At 49.8% G+C, this 22273-nt stretch overlaps 1 protein-coding gene across 11 annotated transcripts in view; it reads right to left on the reverse strand.

The window, feature by feature from the left end:
- meis2a (Meis homeobox 2a) overlaps window positions 1-22273 on the reverse strand; it is a 90780-nt gene that overhangs the window by 33124 nt on the left and 35383 nt on the right. For 6 of the 11 annotated variants that reach the window (XM_042072735.1, XM_042072734.1, XM_042072728.1 and 3 more), the window contains exon 8: window positions 19925-20070. In XM_042072735.1, the coding sequence (XP_041928669.1) occupies window positions 19925-20070 (146 nt within the window). Of the gene's footprint in view, window positions 1-19924; window positions 20089-22273 lie in introns of all 11 variants that reach the window. The other 5 variants (XM_042072730.1, XM_042072726.1, XM_042072725.1 and 2 more) reach the window with 2 other exon arrangements.

Below are 22273 nucleotides of genomic sequence, written 5' to 3' on the forward strand. Positions count from 1 at the left end.
CACATCAGGCGATGGCCATTGAGATCTATAACACTCCCTTTAAACGCTATTAAGACCGCTGCAATATTGAACAGCCTGTGGGAAAATCATAAAAGAGATATTTAATAAGACAATGAGCTCGTGAGGAGGGGAGACAAAAACTGTAGGTCATTTTATCTACCTGCACTTCTTTTGGAATTGTGTGTGTGTGTGTGTGTGTGTGTGTGTGTGTGTGTGTGTGTGTGTGTGTGTGTGTGTGTGTGCACGTGTGCGTATATGTGTGTGTGTGTGTGTGTGTGTGTGTGTGTGTGTGTGTGTGTGTGCGTGTATATGTGTGTGTGTGTGTGTGTGTTTGTGAGTGTTGGGTGGGAAGGGTGAATGACACGCTTACTGAATGGCTCAGACACAAACGTACAGGGGGGAGAAATCAAAGAAATGATTGAAAATCTCCCCTGCTCACTTTAAATTGAATCAATAGAGAGAATTACAAACAGCCAGACCAATATCCCAGGGAGCTGATTGACCACAAAATGTAAAGGAGTGCAGTCTATAAATAATTAGGCCAAGAAATGAGCAGCTTATTTTATTGCAGAGGCCAGCGCCCGGCCTCAGATCGAAACAACTCTGTTAATTACGCACAGCACTGTTAATGGTCCTGGGGTATGGTACACTCGCTACTGCGTCTCACACACAGGCACACACACACACACACACACACACACAAACACACACACACACACACGCACACTCACACACACACACACACAGGCACAGGATGTTTGCAGGCAGATCCCGTGGGAGAGCAGTGGATGGATCACACATTGCACACAAGTCCATGTGGGGTGTTTTATTTCCTTGTGTGTGTGTGGGTTTGAGTGTGTGTACATGTCTGTGTATGGTGTGTGCATATACACTGTGTGAATGTGTGTGTGTGTGTGCTCTCGGCTAAATTACAGGGTGTGATACTCTCCTCTGCCTCCCGGAGTGTAATGGCCCCTGTAGAGGCTGAACTTTTGCAAGCAGAGCATCTCCCCACCACCACCACCCTACCCCACCACCCTCTGCCTCTTCCACACCCCTTCTCCACCATCCACTCACCCCCCCCCCCCCCCCAACCTCCATCTCCTCTCCAACAGCCTCCCTCCACCTCCCTCCCTCTCTCTTTCTCTCTCTCTCTCTCTCTCTGTCTCTCTCTCTCTCTCTCTCTCCCTCTCTCCACAGCCAGAGCTGACCACCTCGCTGATGGATGACTTCATCAGTGCTGGGCCAGACGGCCATGAATTAAAGACATGGATCAGAAGGAGGTGGGGGCACTGTGTGCTTGTGTGTGTGTGTGTTTTGGCTGTGTGTGCATGTGTGAGCGTGCATTTGAGTGTGTGTGTGTGTGTGTGTGTATTTGTGTGTGCGTGTGTTCTTATGTCCTTTAAGCCCATTCCATGCTAATGAAGCCCAGGAAATTACAGGGCTTTCGCCGTGTGTGCCCCGCTAACCTGCCAAAGGCCGCCGCCGCCTCTGTTTTGATGATGGCAGAGAAAAAGGCAAAGAGCAAGGAGATGGCGCATTGTTTTCTCTCTTCTTTCTCTCTTTCTCTCTCTCTCTCTCTCCCTTCTTTTATGTTCCTTTCATTTATTAAAGCCATAAACCTTTTTTTCCAATTATAATAAAAGAGGCTCCCTAGCTATCTGTGTGGTACGTTTTTAAATATTAAATGACTGTTGGTCTGCGAATGCTGCACTTAAAAATGGCCCCAGTGGTGTCTCACTACGACCTCTATGGCTTGTGCTGTATCAACAAACTCCCCAAGTGTTGCGTGTGCCATTTCAAAGTTTCATCCCTTCCAATTGATTTGAATCTTGTTTGTTTCTCTTGTCTCGGATTTCTTTTAATCAAACTGACAAGAGGTTATTAATAATGATCGCAATCCAAATAAAAACAATCAAACGCCGGGGTGACATTTTAATATGTATTCTGCATACTGGGGGAGGAAGATTGGCACATTCTAAATATAGATCCAGCACTGTTAATAATATTACATTTACGCTTTCCATTAAAGCAATATTCAGATGGATGAGTTGCGTTGGGTATTATTGATGTGACTGATTTGAATATGACAAATATATAAATATGCCATTTCAATATTAGAGCAGTGATTGATGACTGATTACAAGGCTGCATATTACTGATGTGACAATGAGTTATTGTGAGAAGGGGAAAAAAAGGAGTGTTTCTGACTTTTTGGATATTTTAAATATTTAGATTCTACGGTTAATGAAATCATTGTTTTCAGAATCACAAATCAGCTGTGAGTGAAGTCGACACTAACACTGCTGCAGGCTTTTGCTTTGAAGGTCTGGCTTTAAATGATACCCACAAGACAAGCATATCTTAAGATCTAGAAAGAAAAACATTGTTTGGGCTTAAAGAGCAAGGTTTGTCGCTTTGCATTCCCCTTTCACTGCAACTCTTTGTGTGTTTGTGTTTGTTGGGGGGTTGGAGGTTGTGTGGAGGTGGAGGGGAGGCAGTGTGTGTGTGTGTGTGTGTGGTGGGGGGGTGTTTTGTGTTTTATTTTCCTAGGGACCAAGCTGCTTCCTGACAACAGGAAGAAAACGAACAAGAATGCAACATGACTCAATGACTCAACCTGCCAGCAGGGCAACCTCAGCCTGCTCCCAAAAACACACAAAGAGATGCACACACACACACACACACACACACACACACACACACACACACACACACACACACACACACACACACACACACACACACACAGACACACACAGACACACACACACGCACGTGCACACACACAATACACATATACACACAGACACACAATGTCACATTCACACAATTATGTACAAATACGGTATAGTACGTCAGCGTCAATAAAAGAAGATATGTGCTTTTACACACACGCCCCCTCAATGTGTACAGGGATTCATGCCAGCAGTAATCCCACACACTAGCTCTGTCTCTCCCTTTCTCTCTGTCTCTCTCTCTCTCTCTTTCTCACACACACACACACACACACACACACATACCTTTCAGTCCCTTCCAGCACACATTAAGCACACACATATCCACAAAGATACACACACTCACACATACACAAGGCAGCTGGCAAAATCATCTTTCCTGGAGGCTGCAGCACTCTGGCGGACAACAGAGCCACAATTACAGCGTCAGGGCAGGACGCGCTCTGCTGTGTGGTGCTGCTTCCTTCAGAGGTAAAAACCGTTATCATTTCTCCCACTTCAAAGAGACCGCCCTGGCCCCCGCCAGCCATGCACAGCTCTCCCTCTCTCTCTCCCTTTCTCTCTTTCACTCACTTTCTTCCTCCCTCTTTCCCTCGGTCCCTGGCAGGACTCTCAGCTGCCCCCCTCAACAATCACTGGCTGGCCTCCTGCTCTGGGCTGCTGGCCCGCAGCCAGTTGCCTGTTTGCTCGACACCATTAATTTATGTTCACTGGAGATGGTGCAAGGTTCGAGAGCAACTTGGGCTATCAATCCGCCTGCCAAGCTAACTGTTGCCCTGCAAAATGAGGGAAAGCCATCTCGGGAAAGGGGGGGGGGCTTTTGGTTGGTGGATGTGAGCTATGGGGGTGTCAGCAAATCAGGGTATTTTTTTTTTTTTTTGAGGGGGTGTGAGCCAGCAGGAACCATTCCAAGTGGAGACGTCTGAAGAAAGATGTCTCCGTGAAGTGGTCTCCTATGCGCCTTTTTTTCATAAGGGCAACCTATCTCCGTCTACCTATTGCCTTCACCTATCAAAGTGAGTTATACTTTCCTAATGATGATTTCACGCCCAGGCAGTAAAAACTTGGAGAGCCTCTGCAGCAGGGGCTAATATAAGAAAGGGGGAACATGCACTGAGAATGTACTCTGAACTGTGGGCCAACACCTTTTTTGGTAGCGACTAAAGCCTGCGGTGTTGCCAGACGCCAGCCGTGGCATCCAGTGCACTGCGATGTTCAGCCAGGCTGTGAGCCTGACCCCACACTCTGGCAGAACCATCGGCAGGCTACAGCCCGGAGCAAGGGTGCACGTGATGGGTGCACTGGTAGGTGTGTGTGTGTGGTGTGTGTGTGTGTGTGTGTGTGTCTGTCTGTCTGTGTGTGTGTGAGGTTAGAAACTTTGTGACGCTGGGACAAAAGCCCCCTCTCACTCCTTCTCCTTTGTTTTTTTTCCCTCATGTCTGTTTCATCCTTCAGACCTGGGCTCAGATGTGGCCCGCAGCCATAGAGATGAGACTGTTTAATCATCAGATCGAGTTCATGGCTTCTCTTTCCACCGTGGCCGCCTTGCTGCTTTCAAGGGGAGGAATCTGATCTCTGTGTCCTCGCTCAGGAGGGGTAGGGTGGGTACGAAGGGGGATGTGTGTGTGTGTGTGTGTGTGTGTGTGTGTGTGTGTGTGTGTGTGTGTGTGTGTGTGTGTGTGTGTGTGTGTGGAGCGCCTTTCTCTTACAGAGGGCCCGCTGGCGATCCACCGCATACTCAACTCAGCTTAGTCTCAACAAGCCGGCTTCTGCTCCCTCTCTCCTCTCGTCTACATGGTTTCAGCTCTATAAGCTGGGCCCTACAGGGCAGGAATTTGGTCTTTGGGCTTTTTTTTCCTCCCCTCTTCTTTGAAAAACGAGGTCCCTCACTTTGTTCTGGTGACCAGTTACTCTACATCACAGCGCATGCTAACCGCTAGCTGTCAGCACAGACAACACACGCAGAAGTTGCATTCTGGGAGAGCTGAGCAGGAGCTGAGCAGAACACACAGCAGGGCCATCTGAATTACAATTGAGAGTTTACAGGCCAATAAATGAGGTGAGGGATGAGAGTGGTCAATTGTTCAGAATTGCAGTCAAAGTCAGGCCAGGGATGCATAAGTGAAAGGGAATAGCCCCTCCTTCCCTGCAGATTGGGGGTGTTGTAACTTGGCCACTTGGCCGTATTGCCCGCCATAAAGTCATCTATAGTGCATTTTGGAGCTAAATTTGGGCTAGTACCCTAGATAAACAGCAACACTAATTTAATGGCCTGCACACACGTCGTAAAGGACTGGACTATACAAACCAAATGGGACATGTCTGCCATGAGTAGACTGTGACTACTCAGACAGACAGACAGAGAGACAGACAGACAGACAGCAGAGGAGGGAGATAAAGGAGAGCAATGGCAACTGATCAGGCAGAGAAAACCAGCTGGCAAAGCCACGGGGGAGTGGACAATGCTGAAGCCATCACCCTGGGATAAAACAATAATGCAATTTGGCGACAAATGCCGAGAAGGAAAGGGCAACGACGCATCCAGCACGGCCCCTCTCCCAGTCCTGCGGTGAGGCGGAGCACTTCGTCACAGAACAGCAGCGTCTCCTCTGCCTTCCGCCTGTGTCTGAGAGGCCTTGATTGGGCTTGATGGCAGTCATGAGCAGTGGACCCCAAACCTCACATGGCACATTCATTAGACCATTAGGCATCTAACTACCTCTGAAATACTCCCGCACATTATCTACCCCTCCCCTGTTCCCCTCACACACTCGCGCCCCCAGGGCTCAAACTTCTCTGTGCCGCACTTTAATATATTTTGTCTGTATTGAGGAGGGGGAAAAGGGAGGATATTACATAGTAGTGATTAGAGTGGGACTGGAATCCCCCTCTTCCAGGCCGTTGACAATGCAAGAAAAAACAGTGTCGCCCAACTTGCAGACGGCAGAGGCACTTGACTTGGCCTCTCTATGTCTCTCTGTTTGTGAAGGCTAAAAGGGCTGGATTATTTCCCATGATGTCTCTTTCATTGTTGTGGGCTGATCGTGCTTAACTTAAAGGCTTCTAACAGACTGAGAATGAGCCTGATCTTGGGTCTTGGCACAGGTTAATTTATGGATAAAAAGACGTTTGTTCTGCCGGCTAAGCTACGCTGAAAGAAGTGCCTCTCGACAGCACTCTCATTTCTGAAGTGCTAAGCTAATGAGCGGGAGTTCTAGCAAACATAAATAGGACCTCTTTTCTCCCTCCCAGAGCTGCAACTGCAGGAGGACAAACAAAGAAGGCCTAAGGCAAGGCTATAATGTCAAGAGTGGTTCACATTATAACAACAAATTCGCAAGAGACAGATTTCTTTAAGGTCAAAAATCAGAGCAAAAACAACTTGGAAATTTAGCCATTAGCGCGAGGGTGTAGAGTGGCTAAGCCTCTAAACAGCTGCAGGGGCCACTTCCTGTGGGTTAATGATGCTAAAAATGTAGAAGTCAACCATGTAGACCATTTAGCCAGCTCCCTCAGAGGACTAAACAATGTTTCAGTGGAGACCAAAGTGCATGGCTAAAGAAAACCAAACCTCTACCCGCACCGCGGGAAACTTCCATCTATGTGAGAGCGCGGAGATTTCAAGCCAAGAAAACAAGGAGGTGAACCACCAAAATTAACCGAGAGTTTATTCAAATGTACATGCTTGTGATCTCTCCGTGACGACAGACTAAAAGGGAGCCAAAACCCCAATCCCTCAACACCTCATACCTACAGTGTCTGTTTCTTTTGGAAATAGCATTCAGTCTTTGTGAAACACACGTCTTCCGCGAAGCGCTATTATCTCCGTGAGCGAATCAAGATCTCCTGTCACTGCCGAGCGCCCCGCGCAGTCTATTGCTGTGAATTGACAAGCGCCCCAGGGACCAAGAGATACTTGATGTTCCAGAGACAAGATGCAAGGGGACTTCAAATGGCTCCAAGAGGTGCTGAGCAGGAGAGGAGTACCGTGGGGTTTTAAGCAGCGCAACGGCGGCTGTCCTTAAGTGCATTCCAGCGAACCTCCTCTCTCCCCGTAGTGCTATTCTGCCCAATCCTGCCCCTAGGCTCACCGACCCCTGACCCCCTTGGCCCCGCCTGACTATAGGCTCCTCGTTTGTTACTGGCTTTATCCACTGACAAAGCAGACAGGAAGTTGGCAGCAGCCCAACAGCCCCATGGGAGGATGACCATCAGCTAGCTCAGCTTACTGCTTATTAGAGGAGGGGTGGTAGAAGTGGGGGGGTGAGTGAGTGAGTAGTGAGGGCAGAATCAGTATCGTGGCTGACCTTTTTTTCAAGCCAACAGTTTTCCTAACTAATGAAATGCAAAAAAAAAAGAAAGAAAAGCCTGGCAGCCACGAACGTCCTCTTCTCCCCAGCTAACCAGATCAGCAACGCGTGTTAGCGGCAATCAGGCGGGCATCCAGGGAAGTGGACTCCGGGGAGCGGGATTGAGTTTGAACACTGTGCGTCTCCTCTCTGGCAGAATACTCCAGCGAGCTCACTGCCATAGTGCATCACAGTCACTCTCAGTCCATAAAAACTCCCTAAATTAATGCTTGGTTTCTCCACTGTGCCCCCTCGTAAAGTTGATGAACATTTCAGTCTTAAATCTACTGGTGCATCTTTCATGATGGTCTGCTCGCTCTCACTCTCTCTCTCTCTCTCTATCTATCTCTCCCTCCCTCTCTCTCTCTCCTACTTCTGCTATAATCTTCTTTACATGGAAACCTCTCATTCTTGTCTTGAACCATGACTGAGAAAACAAAATGGGGGGAAAAAAAGAAAGGGACCCAGGATTCCTCTTTGACATTTTTTCTTTCGTTCTTTTTCTTGATTGACCTCAGCCATAAACAAGAGGCCACATGCTCTCCATACTCTTGGCTATACACACACACACACACACACACACACACATGCAGCAGCAGATCAGAGCCCCATACTTAGTGGACTCCAGCAGGCTGGGAGTGCAAAGGAAGGTCATTAACCTCTAGGGCTAAAGCACAGGGCTGATGGCTCCCTGGCTCTGGGACTGTTGACAAGCGTCTGTGTTCTTTTCAACAACTCGTTGAGCCAGCACCCCCCACCTCCCTCCACACACACACACACACACACACACACACACACACACACACACACACACACACACACACACACACACACACACACACACACACACACACACGACAGTGGCACCCCCTTCCCATCTCAGGAATGTAACACAACCGCTCGCTGAGGTAACCCTAGCCCCTCCCTCTCTCTCATGAACTGGACTGAAGGTGTAAGACAGCTGTTGTTTTTTTTCTCCTCTTCTCTCTCTATTGCTTTTTTTCCATTTCCATACCCTACTCTTGCACACACCCTGTGCAATAATTAATGAACCAGTTGAACTAAAGAGAGTAGACTTTGACCAGTCGAGCCATGCACACCTTTTCTTTTTTCCCTGTGAAGATACTTAGCGTGCGAACGAAGGAGAGTTTTGGTAATGGCAGTACTTCTCGACCATTAGCACGCACATGTCTCTCAGTCTTAATCTTAGATCTTGGGGCCTCTGAACGTAAGCTGCTGTCTCCTCCTGGATAGGGCTTTGGTGTTTTCTGTCTTCTTTCTGCAATATGCGCCCCCCCCCCCCCCCTTCCCTGCCTCCCCTTCCCCACATTCCCCTGCTCCCCCTTTTATTTTCAACTCTCCCAGTGGCCGGGGGTTGAGGGGCCTGAGCGGCCTGGTGATTGATGGTAATGTCTCAGGAAGTCGTTTCTCTGACTGAGCCCTCCTGCCTTTCAGCGAGGCCGCCAGCAAGGTGAACAGATCACCGGCGACTTTTAACTCTCGGCTCTGCCCAAGTCCGCCCGGGTCTGAAGTCCCCTGGTTCAAACGCGGCGGTGAGGACAATGAGGCTAGTCACCAAACAGATGGAGAGAGACAGACAGACAGACTGGGAGAGAGAGACAGAGACGGAGAGAGAAGGACGATGGCTAATGACACATGGGCGACTGTGGAGAGGAACGACAGTAGTTTTGGGGGGAATCAACAGGGGAATAAGGGGTTTGCTCCACCATGTTGTGGTTAAAACCCCAACAGCGGACATCTTGAAGCAGATTTGCAGATCACTCTAATTCAGGCTGTTCGGGATGGTTCTCTCCCGACTCCATTACTGTCAGTGGTTACAAGGTCCATTATAGCAATTACGATGCAGTTCTAACACTAGGAATGCTACGTGGTGGAATTGCTAACATCTGCCAGGCTTGTTCCATGTGTCAGAGGGTTGTCTTTGCTTAAACACACGTCTGTTACAGTCACACCCCAGCCTATTTTTCAGGAGGCACACTCTACATTTATTTACTTAATTCTACTCAAACTGTGCCTTAAAGAATCCCACTCTGTTTGAATCCAAATAACTTAAAATGATCCGTGAACAGCTCCCCTTCCCGTTTTCCATAAGCTTCATTACTTTTTAATATCTGTGCAGGAAGAGAGGAAAAATGGTGTGGAGATAATCAATGGTAGAGAGGCAGTAGGCCATTAATCTCCCCAAAGGATTCCATTTTAATATACACACTTGCATGGGCAAACAGGGGCTCTGCTGTGCACACGTGTCTGCCTGGATAGGTCACTTAATGAAACAGTGAGCTCTCCACTCTCCTCTGAGGATTTTTTCCCCTCAATGAAAAATGAGCACACTTCCAGTCTCTGCACATGGCCAGGAATGGACGGCAGTGTTACATTTAGTTCAGGGGAGGCTTGGAGTCAGGCCGGTCCCATGTGAGCGGGCCACACAATGAAAGCACAAGGCAGGAAATGGCAAGACCAGCGGAGCAAGTCCCCATGGAGATGTTATCAAGGATCCCTCTAATGTGAACAGGAGTTCGACCGATCGGTGAGATGGATATTCAAAGATGGAGAGCTCAGACATGGAAATGTGTAGAAAGCCATCGGCAGAAAGAGAAGGGAGAAAAGACACCTGGGCCGAACAAGAAGGTGGAGGTGATATGTTTTTGCGGCGTGGGCAGTGTGAGCTGACCCCTGGTCAGGGTGTCCTGTAACTGGAGCCCCACGCTGGTGCTCTGAGCCCCGGGTCTGAATGCGCTAAACAGCCACCTGAAGACAGGATTAGCTATTGTGACCCATCCCCGAAGGTAACAGAGACACACAGCAGGACCAGTGCACATGGAGGGCTGTAATGCACACTCCCACTGTTGCGGAACATACGTGAGGTGGATGTAAGGGCTGAACTGAGGTCAAGAAAGAAAGAGACTGTATGAAAGAGTGGGAGAAAGAATGAGATCAAAAGAACGACACAGTAAACAGAATCTACAGCAAGTCGTGGGGGCGTTGTGCAACCCAAACGGGACACCAGCGCGATGATCGCAAAGCATCAGCCTCGGTTAAGTTTGTTACAATTCATTTTTTTTGTAACACGAGACAAAAAAGCATGGCTAAGAGGATTGCGGGTTGAGGGATAGGGTGACATGCAAGCCCTCGAGGTGGTAGAGATTTGTGCCTCTATGGAAATCAGCTCCTGTCACCGCGCGCATGATTCACCCCTGCAAGAGCGTGTAGCTCTGTGACGAATGAGCAGCGCTTCATTTGCCAGTGAATATGCGGGTTGCTGGCCCTCTAAACCTCCTTTGAACTTGTAATTGCCGCTGGTTTTAAATAATGAACACTAAGGGAGGGAGATTCGGAAAAACTGTGGATAATTGCAGGTTTTTCCCCCCTTTTCTCTACTTTGCGCTGGAAGAAGAGGAAGAGGAGGAGGAAGAGAAGACAGGGGAGGAGGCTCTGGCTGGCGAGCCGCGTGGTGTCGCGCCAGGCCTCTTTATCTAAATAATTGTAGCTGCTCGGTTTATGGGGGCTTTAGCGAGGGCTTTTTTGTGTGCAAGATGTAGCAGCCCTGGGGATTTGAGCGGGTGGGGGGGTGGGGGTGACTAGTGCGTTCCCGATCAATATTCACACAAGATTCACATCTGGAGCCAAAGCCTGCCCCGGTTAGATTTGGATTTATTTTTTTTTTCTTTTTATTTGATTTTCTCTCTCTTCGTTCTTTCTCTTTTCTATCATATGCACTCATCTGTGCTAGCCTCACATGCTCTCACGAAATGCGGTCACACAGACCTTGCTTCAAAGCTAGAGCTTCACAACAAATGGCACGCGCACACACACACACACACACACACACACACACACTGGTGTTGGTTGGTTGAATTCATGCTTTCTGTGTGTGTCTCACACAAAGCATCGCAGGATATCCTGGTGCACTGTGGGGTTGGGCTGGTCCAACATACCATCAAAGTGGGTGGCTGAGAGGGAAACCACAGCCAATTTGGCCACTCTGCCTCTGTGTTTGATAGTGTATACTAGATTGACAGATAGTGTACTCTGCGCGGAGATATGATATCGTGTGCCATGGCAGGTCTCCAGTGACACGGTTAAGTAATAGTGCAGGCAGAGTAGACGGGACCCAGAGGGGAGAGAGGTGTGGGGAATACTGGGAACCCCACCGTGCAGACATTCATCTCTGGAATAAGCTGAGAGAAACAAAAGGCAGAGAAAAAAAAGGGGAAGGGGGTGGGGGAGTGGTTGTGTTGGGGGGCGACGGGGAGAGCCTGAGAGAGAGCGAGAGAGAGAGAGAGAGGAAAAGAACAAAATCGCACAACAACAAAATGGCAGAAGTGGGATTTGCTGGAGCCAAAGTCCCATGACAAACCAAACAGAGAAACAGAGTCTGTTTTTGATTTCTGCTCAGTGCACCCCCCCCCCCCCCCAACCTCCTCCCTCACCCCCCACCAACCACCCCACACCCCACCCCCAACCCCACCAACAAACACCCCTTCCCCTGTCCACCCCAAACCTAGCCCCTGCTACTTCCACGTCTGTGCTGTTTCTTTTTCTCCCTGCATTTCCCTTCTCCTGGTGTGAGATGAATATCAAAGGGCCCGGGCTGTTTGTAGGCCTCCAGCACATCAGGCCATCTCCCTGGGATGGTCTCAGATCCTGCGTCACAGTGCCAAGGCCCCTGATTAATGGGCAGGCGAGCACACGGCCTACACCGTTCTCTTCCCAGAACCCCCTCTGGCATGGCATGAGGAAAACCAGGAGGAGGGGAGAGACGGGGGGTAAGGGCGGCGAGCAGAGGGAGAGGAGGAGGAGGAGAGAGGAGGAGGAGAGAGGAGGGAATAGGAGGAGAGAGGAGGGGGTGTGGGAGTGTGATAGAATTGAGGCTAAGGGAAAAGCCACCCCCCGAGAAGCCTTAAACCACTCCTCACAGAACTCCTAACTGGACATGTCCACAACAACACGCCACACTGCCCTGGCAAACCCCTTACTCTCTCCCTCTCCCTCTCCCTCTCCCTCTCTCTCTCTCTCTCTCTCCCAGCTTTCTCTCAAGTACAGAGGATAGTCAGTTACATCACCACTCTATTTGCTGGAGCAGAAGGCTTCTTTTAGACTCTCTGGTGTTCCACCTAGCAGCAGTGAGGTTTCAGTGTTACAGGGGAGGCTTGGCAAGTGGTATATGGGTGTGTGAGAGTGTGTGTGTGTGTGTGTGGGGGGGGGGGGGGGCATGATGGCTGCTGCTGCCGGAGGAGCTGTGAGCCGGAGTTTATAAATCTGACCGTCTCGGCGGGAGCCTCCAGCTCTGTTTGGCTTCCCGGCGGGGTCACGGCACATGCAGTCACCTCTTACACAGCAGCGGCCAGGCTCTCTGTCTGCCCTCTTCCCCTCTCTCCTCTCATCCCCGCCCTCTATTAAAAACAACAACAAGCGGGCCGTCCCACCCACATCATGGCTGTGACCGAGCGGCGGCTCACAGAAGAGTTAACGTTGGCGAGGTGGTGGGGGGTGGAGGAGACTCCATCAAGCTGAGAGATTTTTAAAAAACCTAGAATTCCACTCCTCCTTCCTCTGCCGCTAGGATTGGTGTGTGTGTGTGTGTGTGTGTGTGTGCACGCACGTTTGTGTGTTTTTCTGTGTTGGCTGCCTCTCTAGAGTCTCGCACCACTTAATCATCTCCAAACAGCGTGAACGTGCTGTAAACACACCTTTAGCAGGAGCACTCATTTCTGATAGTTCATTAAACAACAAGCGGTAAGATCTGAACAGCAGGGAGGATGGATATTTAAAGCCGAGAAAGGAAAGCTAGAGGAACAGAACAAGAAGTAGAAGCCCTTCACAATTGCCTGCATTTACAGGTGCTTGTACACTAATACACAAAGACGGCACATGCTCACATTTGCTGGAAAGGCGCCGCTTACTCTGAAACGCCGGACTTTACGAGTGAAGAGGCTAAAAATCCACAAATGCCAAAACAGATTCCGAGCGACAGCCCGTTTCCTCATGCCACCCACTCATCTCCAAACCACACTCAAGCACATTTAAGTGGGCCCGACTAGTGCCAGGGTGGATCCGCCCTTTGAAGAGGAACTATGACAGATCGGGATTAAAGGCCACAGCGACTCGATCTGATGTTTCGCTGTGAAACAATTCATGGCTATTACGTCCTAAAGCTTCAGGAGCTGCTCTTGGGGAGCGATGGCAGTGTGCAGGCTGTAAACAGGGCTTTGTCAATCATAACTCCTCGACACACATACTTTACAGGGAATTACTGTGAAGGCTTTGACATGCAACGCAATGGTTGATGTGGCTTCTCATATAATTATATAGCCCGAAAGAAAAGGAGGGTTACTTGATACGGGCTTCTTAGCTTACAGCGTGCCTCTTTTGCCCTCCCAGTCATTGTGGAAAGCCACTGTTATTCACATGAAATAGGATTGTTGTTCCTTGTTTAAAGGGATTGATAAAAGTAAGCTCTTCTATTTCTAAAGAGTTCTTGGTTCTGTTGTGAAGATGGCAAGAGTCCTCCACCAGCACTTGCGCTGGAGCCTGCTGGTGTTTACTGCTGGTTGTGGGAGAGAGTGAGAGAGGAAGTGAGAGCAGATGGCAGACAGGGATGACATGCATCCATGCTGCAGGGTCGCTGGGCAGCAGGCATTAGAACATGCGCCTCTGACAAAAGCCCCGACCAGGCCAGGCCAACCCCCCCCACACTACCACACCCACCCACCCCCCCCTTCTCTCAGTAATTACCCAATAGTTCAGCGACTCCCAGAACACACAGCCAGTCGCTCACTCTGCCTGTGCCACCACCACTGCCAGTAATTAGGCCAGCTTAGTAAGCCCCTCATAACCAACTCATAAACACGTGTGTGTACATAATTATGCTCTTTTACTACGGAGCCGCAAACATAAACAATACCACATCCGCCACACACACACAGACAGACACACACGCAGGCAGAGGCTCGCACACAAACACACCGCTGTGGCGGCTGAACCGAGCTGTCGCCTGGGTTGCCACGGGTGACTGGAGAGCTGACTTCTGGGCTGGGAGGCAAACGAGCACATGACAGATTAGTGTGTGGGCCTCCTTCAGCCCTGAACCCTGCTGACCTCCTGGCGAAAAAACCTTCCAACCCCCCCGACTCCCACCTCCCCCACTGGCAGAGCCACACAAAACAACCTCGCTGGGGCCGAAATGAAACCGCCGCCCCATGAATGCCCGAGAATATTACCAAACACAGCAAGGCTGGAGACATTCTGCCGTGGACCAAAAACAAGAGCTGTGGAGAGCAGCGGAGAGACCTTTTCTAAACACATGGAGGGCAGAAATATGACATGAGAGTGCAGTTGGGGGGGAGACACATGTTAGGAGATGGTCTGCAACCAAACAGGGGCATGCGAGACCAGGCAGGAGCCGTGTGTGTATCAAACTGTTAGCAGATGTGCTCTACTAGCCTAATAGCAGTGGAGATGGAACAATACACACGGATTAGAGGCCAGCACACAGGGCCTGGACAGAGCAGGGCAAATGTTTAGTCTACTCAAACAAGGCAGGTGTCTTCTGGGGCTGACGGCAAACTTGTTTACCTACGGCCGCAAACATCCGCTCCCCTGGACAAACCTAATTTATTTCGGTTTTATTCATTTATTTTTATTTTTAAAGAACAAGGAACCTTAAGATACTTTCTCTCTCTCTCTCTTTCACTTTCTCTCTCTTCCCCTCCCTCTCTTGCGCTCTGTCTCTAAGGGATTGACCTGGAGCTGACATCCTGTTATCAAGGAGACTAATGTGTCAGTGGAAGCGGCGAGCGGTCACTGGCGTCCATCTCCCGCGGTGTCTGCCCAGTGCTAATGATGTTTGAGGTGAGACCCGCTCATCTGCTCACGGACCATCATCTCCATTACCCCTCCACTGCAACCACAGGCTCGCCGAGCTCTCGGCTCCGCCACTTAGGGCAGGTTAGCTGCGGCCGCTTTGGCTAATGACACATAAAAAGGGGACAGGACAGGAACATACTTTCATTCAGAGGCTTATGGCTCCTGGAAAATAGCATTTTAAAAATGTCACAGCTCCCACCCTCAGTAATACCTTCACCAAGCGTGTAATGTCATAAATTGATTGGCGGAAACTGTGGAAGTGAAAGCAATGGGCCTTAATTGTTAGCCGTGGGGCGCTCTGGTCTCGGAATGCTACCTCATCGTTTGCTCATAAGTAGCACGTGTTAGCGCGTTATGTGGCGCTCTCTCGCTCTCTTTCGTTTTCAAGACCTCTGAAAAAAGGGTATAAGGGATATATCACTTCCTTTTCAATGAGCCCCAGGGAGCAATACACCTGGCTGGGGACTTTCACAACTCTGCCCCCCTCCCCGAGCGGCCCAGGCCTCGTGGCGAACCTGAGAGGTCTGATGTCTGAAAAAAAAAAAAATCTAAGAGCTACCTTCCCTCAACGCTACCCTCTATCCCCCACCTCCCAACACCACCCCCACCTCCACCCCACTCGAGCCTCACCCAGTCTCGGCCCAGGCCTCCTCAAAGGGGCCTATTTATTTGGCTTTGGTGTTTGAAGCCGTGCGTCAGTGAAAAGGCCCGAGCCGAGGGCCTGGAGAGGTATCTTTGTATCTGAGTGCTTCCTGTTTTCATTGCAGGGGCCGACCCCTGTCTTGGCAGAAGCGAGCAGGGGGTTATGGTGCAGGGAAGCCGGGGGCGCCAAGAGGCTAATTGAGAGAACCAGGGGTTTGTCTTCAGCAAATGATGAGGCAACCTTCAGCACCCCCCTCAACTAACCCCCCTCCCTCAGCAAAAGGCTGAGTGAGGAGCTCACGTGACCACCTCCAAAGCCCTTATCACCCATCTGTCTCCTCTCCGTTGCCTTTCTCTATCCCTCTCTCCCTCCATACCATTCCACTAGGTCCAAGCACAAACATCCACGGCACACTGAAGTTTACCTTTCTGATAACATAAGCTCCCAGTAGTATAGAAAAGCTTATACCAACAGTCTGGGATTTCCCTTGCTACTAATGGGGCTGGAAGACGTCCAGAAAATCCAGAGAGGAACGAAGAGGCCGTCTCGGGCCCGCCGGTGCCAGGCTCGGGTCAGCTGATCTGCGCAGCGCTCTGCCAATTACGCGCGGGCATTAAGTGACGCCAGGGTCAAACGTCATGCGTGCTGTATGGGAACCCCTTTCAGCGGGGCACACAAACAGACTATATCAATGACTGCATAGTCACATGTAGTCACGTCCAGCTCTCCCTCTCAGACTGCTGGTAGATGCCAAATGGGGCCAGATCTTCTTCCCCCTGAAGACAATGGCATCGTCAAGAAAGGCGCTCGGAGATTTCTCCCAGGGAAAGTGTGAGGTCAGCATGAGCAGGGGACGGGGGCAGAGGGGAGGGGGGGGTGGGGCCAAGGGTTTTTCTACATTATGCTCAATCCAAAAGCCAACAATTGTTACTGTTGGCCCTGTGTTGTTTTTTTTTCTGTGTGTAAGGGAAAGACGAGATGGTGGTGGTTGGGAGGTTGGTTGGTTGGGGTGGGGAGTGTGTGTGTGTGTGTGTGTGTGTGTGTGTGTGTGTGTGTGTGTGTGTGTGTGTGTGTGTGGGGCGGGGGGGGGTTCTTTTGAGCCTTTCAGAATAGGTGACAATGGCTGGATGTTGAGAACATATGTAGGGAGACCCCCGCGGCTCTGGGGACGAGAAGCGCAGTGCGGCGGCCGCGGCATTTGAGCCCTGCTCCTTTTCAGCGCTCCTCGGGGCTAATGAATGAGGCCAGTGGCAGAATGCTGCAATAGGCCATTCAGGGGCCAAAGGCTCAGAGAATTCACCCCCCCCACCCCCCCCCTCCACAAATGCATCCCGCAAAATGGAAAATGCGTTTGCTTCACAAATTAAAATAAAAGGGGATGTGTGAACGCTGTGTGTGTGTGTGTGTGTGTGAGGGGCTGTATAGTGGAGTACAAGTGAGTAGTGGGGGATAATTCAATTAGGCTTCTTTTTTTTCAGAGCAAATCTATGTAAAGGTGGGTTAAATGGGGGGGATTATTGCTTGTACAAGTCCGGCCTGGCCTTTGCACAAAAGGGACAAATTAAGATTTGAGAAAACATCTAAAAGCAGGAGAGGCACTAAAGAACGGGGAAAGTGGGGGTTTTGAAAGCTGTAGTGCTTCTATGAATAAAAAAAACCAAACGCCTGAAAAACTCCTCCTGCACAGAAGCAACTGGACTCTTTTCTCTCTCTCTCTCTCTCTCTGTCTCTCTTTCTCTCTTCCTCTCTCTTTCTCATTCTCGTTTTCTCTCCTACTCTCTTGCTTTCAATGCAATTTTAAAACAATTCTAAAGAAAATGGGTGGAAAGGGCTGTGTGGAGGCCCAGTGAATCGCTGAGGCTGTGTGGTGGTGGGGGAGCGCTTGAACTGTGAGAGGCCTTATGATGGGCATTCCTCCAGTCTCCAGGAAAGACGCCTAATGATCCTCCAATAAAGGGAGACATTTTCTACTTGGTATGAGCCAAGTAAATTAACCAGGAGGCGTGTGTGTGTGTGTGTGTGTATGTGTGTGTATTCGTGTGTGTGTGAAAAAAAATAACCGCCATAGTAGGTGGCTCTGTGGAGGCCTCTAAATTTGAGATTTTTTTTCTCTACTCCTTTCTTTCACCTCTCTCTCACTTTCTCTCTCTCTCACACACTCACACACAAGCACACACACACGCACACTAGCACACACATGCACACACGCAAGCACCAATCAGTGGTCTGATTTCAACTCTGAGCTGGAAAAAAGAGGAAAAGGCAGAGAAGGGGAAACAGCTCCCAGTCTTCCCCTATTTCTTTCTGTCTATACTCTTCTGCTTATCGCTCTCTCTCTCTCTCTCTCTCTCTCTCTCTCTCTCTCTCTCTCTCTCTCTCTCTCTCTCTCTCACTCACTCTTTTTCCACCTCACACACTACCTCGACTTGCCTCCCAAATTAAGCCCGTTTTTGCAGGTTCTGCTCGAGCTCCAGCCAAGGAGATGTAGCCTGCAAACAGCTGTGAAGTCATTTTGATAATGATGGGAATAATAAGCACATGGCAAGGTTCAGGGTGCAGGCTGTTACAGCTCCAGTGCTCCTGAATAGATAAAAGTGATTAAACCCCTCCCGATTATCCCTAACCAATATGTAATGGATTTGCAGCCCTTTCAATTAGGCCGCATTTGCCAGGGCCCTCATTATTTTGTCTTTGGTTAGGTAATCAGGCCCAGGGCAGAGCTACGCCACGGGAGCGGCTTTGGGCAGGCTGGGCGCCGGGCTACCTGACCTTCTTAAGAGCACGGATCACTGGGGTGGCTTCCCTCGCTTTCAGCCCCCACTTGGTACATCCCCCCTCCGGCATGCCTCTCTCTCTCTCTATCTCCTCTCTCTCTCTCTTTCCCTCTCCCTCTTTCTCTCTCTCTTTCTCTCTCTGTCTCTGACTCTAGATATCTGTCTGCTTCTGTCGAAGGCTTCCTCTTCCAGGTTCACATCTCCATCCAGAGCGGCCGCGTACTGAGAAGACGGCCCGGATGGCCACCTCCCGGCTGCAATCTGACCCTCCGCATCCAAATCAATACATCCCCGGGCGACTGAGAATGTCCTGACATCAGAGAGGGCAATGGAACACAACAACCCCCTCCCACACACACACTCTGTGGCACACCCCCACCATAGACACACACACACACACACACACACACACGACCCCCTCCCTCGTTATGGCTGAGTGACTCCAACACACTCTGCACTGCCCTCTCTTCTTTGCTGACTCCTGACCCACTGAAGCATCACAGGGACCCTCCCCACTCATACACACCCATAGTCACACACACACACACACACACATATGGCATGCACATGAATGCATACTCACGCACATACACACACACACACTCACACTCTTGGGGACGCATATGAACACCCAAAGCCCAGCCTGCACCCGCACTTAGAGACACTCGATCTGGTTTGATGCACGGTTGCCTGACGTGGCTTCATATTTCATTCTGTACATCCCCTTGTCTGTGGGTTTAGGTTTCTGAATGTACAGTTGTCAGATGTGATATGCTTTGCCTTCACCGAGGGAGGAGAGGAAGCAAACAGTATCACAGAGGCGGGCAAGTCAAACACAAGCCTCCTCCAGCTTCAATGCCACACAGGATATTTTGAAGCTCCCTGAATATGAATATTAAAAAAATGTAGCAGAAAAGACAGACAGCTATGGGGAGCTTCCGGGATCATCCGAACAAAAAGGGTTGTTCCTGACTGTTTTACAAAGAAGTGGCATCAAATGTTCATGAGACGCTGCACTTTGAGCCGCGCTCTGGCGAATCGACGCGCCACTTTTGACTAGCGCTTTTAACTCGTTCACCAAGTTCTGTAAGTCTTTTTAAACTACATCTTGTCTTTTATTTTCTAAAAGTGAACCAAGTAGAGATGAACACAACACCTTGCATAGCCCCATCAGAACACTGCCACATAGAGCATCTGCAATGCTGTGTGATACTACATCATTTACAACAATGTGCGCTTCATTGGGAGCTAACCCATGTACATAACCAGTCATCTTAGCCTGGAAGCTGACAAATGATCGATGCCTGTCAATGGCATGATCAAAAACTCGAAACTCCGGTAATGGAATGGATGATCCTTGGATTTATGGAGGCCAAAATTAGAAGGGGTGTGTGTATGCTTACTCACTGTGTGCTGCGTGTGGGTGTGTGTGTGTGTGTTGGTGAGAGATAGACAAATAGACACGTGAAAGCAGGGGAGCGAGAGAGGGAGGGAGGGAGGGAGAGAGAAGAGGAGAGAAGACTCGCAACTCACCGTGAGGTGCTGGAAGAGCCATGCCCGCATGATGTTGGTGGCCACCTTGGGGAAGATGCCACGCTTTTTCTGTCTCTTCTTGTCTTTGTCCGGGTCATCGTCGTCACCTGTGCCGGGCGAGGCCACGCTGTTGTCTAAGCCGTCTCCTGAGCGAAACGAGGGGACTTTAGACGCAGGACACACACATAACACGCACACACACACACACATACACATACATACACACGCACACACACACACACAAGAAAAGCTGCTACCCACACAACTGGTATCTTTCAAACACCAAAAACACATTGCACCAACTTCAGTGACTGTTGTACATTATAATAATACTCATAGTTTTATACATTGTAAAAATTGCTTATTGGCAACATGTTCAAAACAGTACTGGCTCAGAAAGGCTTGGTATTTATCTTTGCTCATGTTTTTTTATAGATGTAGGGGGGAGAGAACGGGATACAGAGGTGAAAGACGAGGGTTGAACCGGTTCTACTCTCAAGGAGCAAGGTAGGTCGGGCTTGTGTCATTAACTCAATTTGATTTGCCAACTTGACGTAACGGAATAACTTGTTTTGAGAGAGATGGCCACGTCACAGAGAGAGAGAGAGAGAGAGAGAGAAAGAAATGCAAACCCAACGAGTTTGAGCGAAACCCAAAAAAGCAAATAGACTCACAGGCATAGACAAATACACACGGCTTAGTGAATACTGGGCTAACACAATTGAGCAGGGTGTGTGAATTAGAGTGGGATATGAGTCGAGTTGGCTCATTGTTGCACTCCGATGCACATAATGGACCCACGTCTACCTCCTTCAACCCCCCCACCCCCCCCGCCCCACGACACCCCCAGGAACACCCCCATACTCTTATGCCCCCCCCACACACACACACACACACCCCTTCCCCTTCGCCGTCTTCTCTACTCCCAGATTTGCATGACAGGGAAGTGCGGCTTCCCTTGCATTAATGTCCACTGGCCTTTGATATCAGGAGGGACCGGACGCATATCAAGGCAGGTTGCCTCCTTTTTATGCCCTCGGCTGGCGGCTTTGGGCCCTCTCCTCTCTCCCCGGCTCCACCATTAATTGTGCATTAGCAAAAATGATTTACTTTTAACAGTCATAGTTATTTTTTCTTGCCCCTGGGCAAAAATGCCTTGAAAGCCTTCCTTGAGGGCATCTAAATTATGTATCTGAAAAACTCCTCCACTAAGGCATTGCAGAGCCCCGACATTCTGGAAAATTCAGACTCGCATGTCTTCCTGTTTTTGGCGAGACATCAATCACAGGCACCTATACGAGCAATAATCTTGCATAAATATTTGAACTAATAACATTAAAAAGGAGCGGAAAGGAGAGGGATCCGACTGGTGGCGTATCAAATGCAAAATAAATGAAGAATACAAGGACAGAACAAAGAGGCCTTCCCCCTCCTCTCCTCCTCTTTTCTTTCCCTCTCTCTCTCCCTCTACTTTTTTATTCCCTTGTTTTTTTCTCCCCCCCCTCCCCTCTCCAGTTCTGTGTGTTGCCTCCACATCATTAGTGCAGAGGCAGCCCAGACAGAGAGTGAGAGAGGGAGAGAGAGAGAGCGATTGGGGAAAATAGAGAAGTGTGGACTTTGAGCTTCCCAGTCCTGGAGTTAAAGAAGCCGTCGCTCTTGTCTGAAGGACATGAGGGAATAAGGGACAGACAGGGGGCCCTGGCTGAGCGTGTGTGTTGTAATTGTAGACCGGGTCTTCATTAGCGCCAAATGCCGTAAATCCCACGCTAAGTAAAAGCCCTTGTTCGGGGGAAGCCTAAAACAATAAACTGGGAGCCTGGGCCGCAGCCCCTGCCTGACCGTAGAGGAGCTTCCTGAGAAACGCGACCCAGACGCTCTGCTAATTCTCCAGTTTGCTTCTCAACTTCAATAATAATAACATCACGGGAACAGGGGGGGAAGGCTGTGGCTACTACTATGTGTGTGTGTGGTGTGTGTGTGTGTGTGTGTGTGTGTGTGTGTGTGTGGGGGGGGGGGGGGGGGGGGGGTTTACGGCGGGGGTCAGTGTTGTGAGTAGGGTGGTGAGAGTAGGGTGTAAAACACCAATGTTGTTGTTGTTGTTGTTGTTGTTGTGGTGTTCCCATAATCCTCCGCCTACTGTTGGCCACCCAGCCGCAGCGTAGCGTGGAGGCCACGCCGGGGAGAGCAGAGCTGAGCTGAGCAGAGCAGAGCGGCTGGCTGAGTGGCTGAGGGGAGCCGTGGCCAAAAGGCTGGCAGATTAATTTTATTGACGTTTCCATTTTCACTGCAATGTGATAGCCTCCCCCTGGCCAGGGCCTGGGCGACCCGTGCGTATTTACAGACTGACCT

Source organism: Alosa sapidissima, chromosome 19, assembly GCF_018492685.1.
Source record: "Alosa sapidissima isolate fAloSap1 chromosome 19, fAloSap1.pri, whole genome shotgun sequence".
NCBI classification, from domain to species: domain Eukaryota; kingdom Metazoa; phylum Chordata; class Actinopteri; order Clupeiformes; family Clupeidae; genus Alosa; species Alosa sapidissima.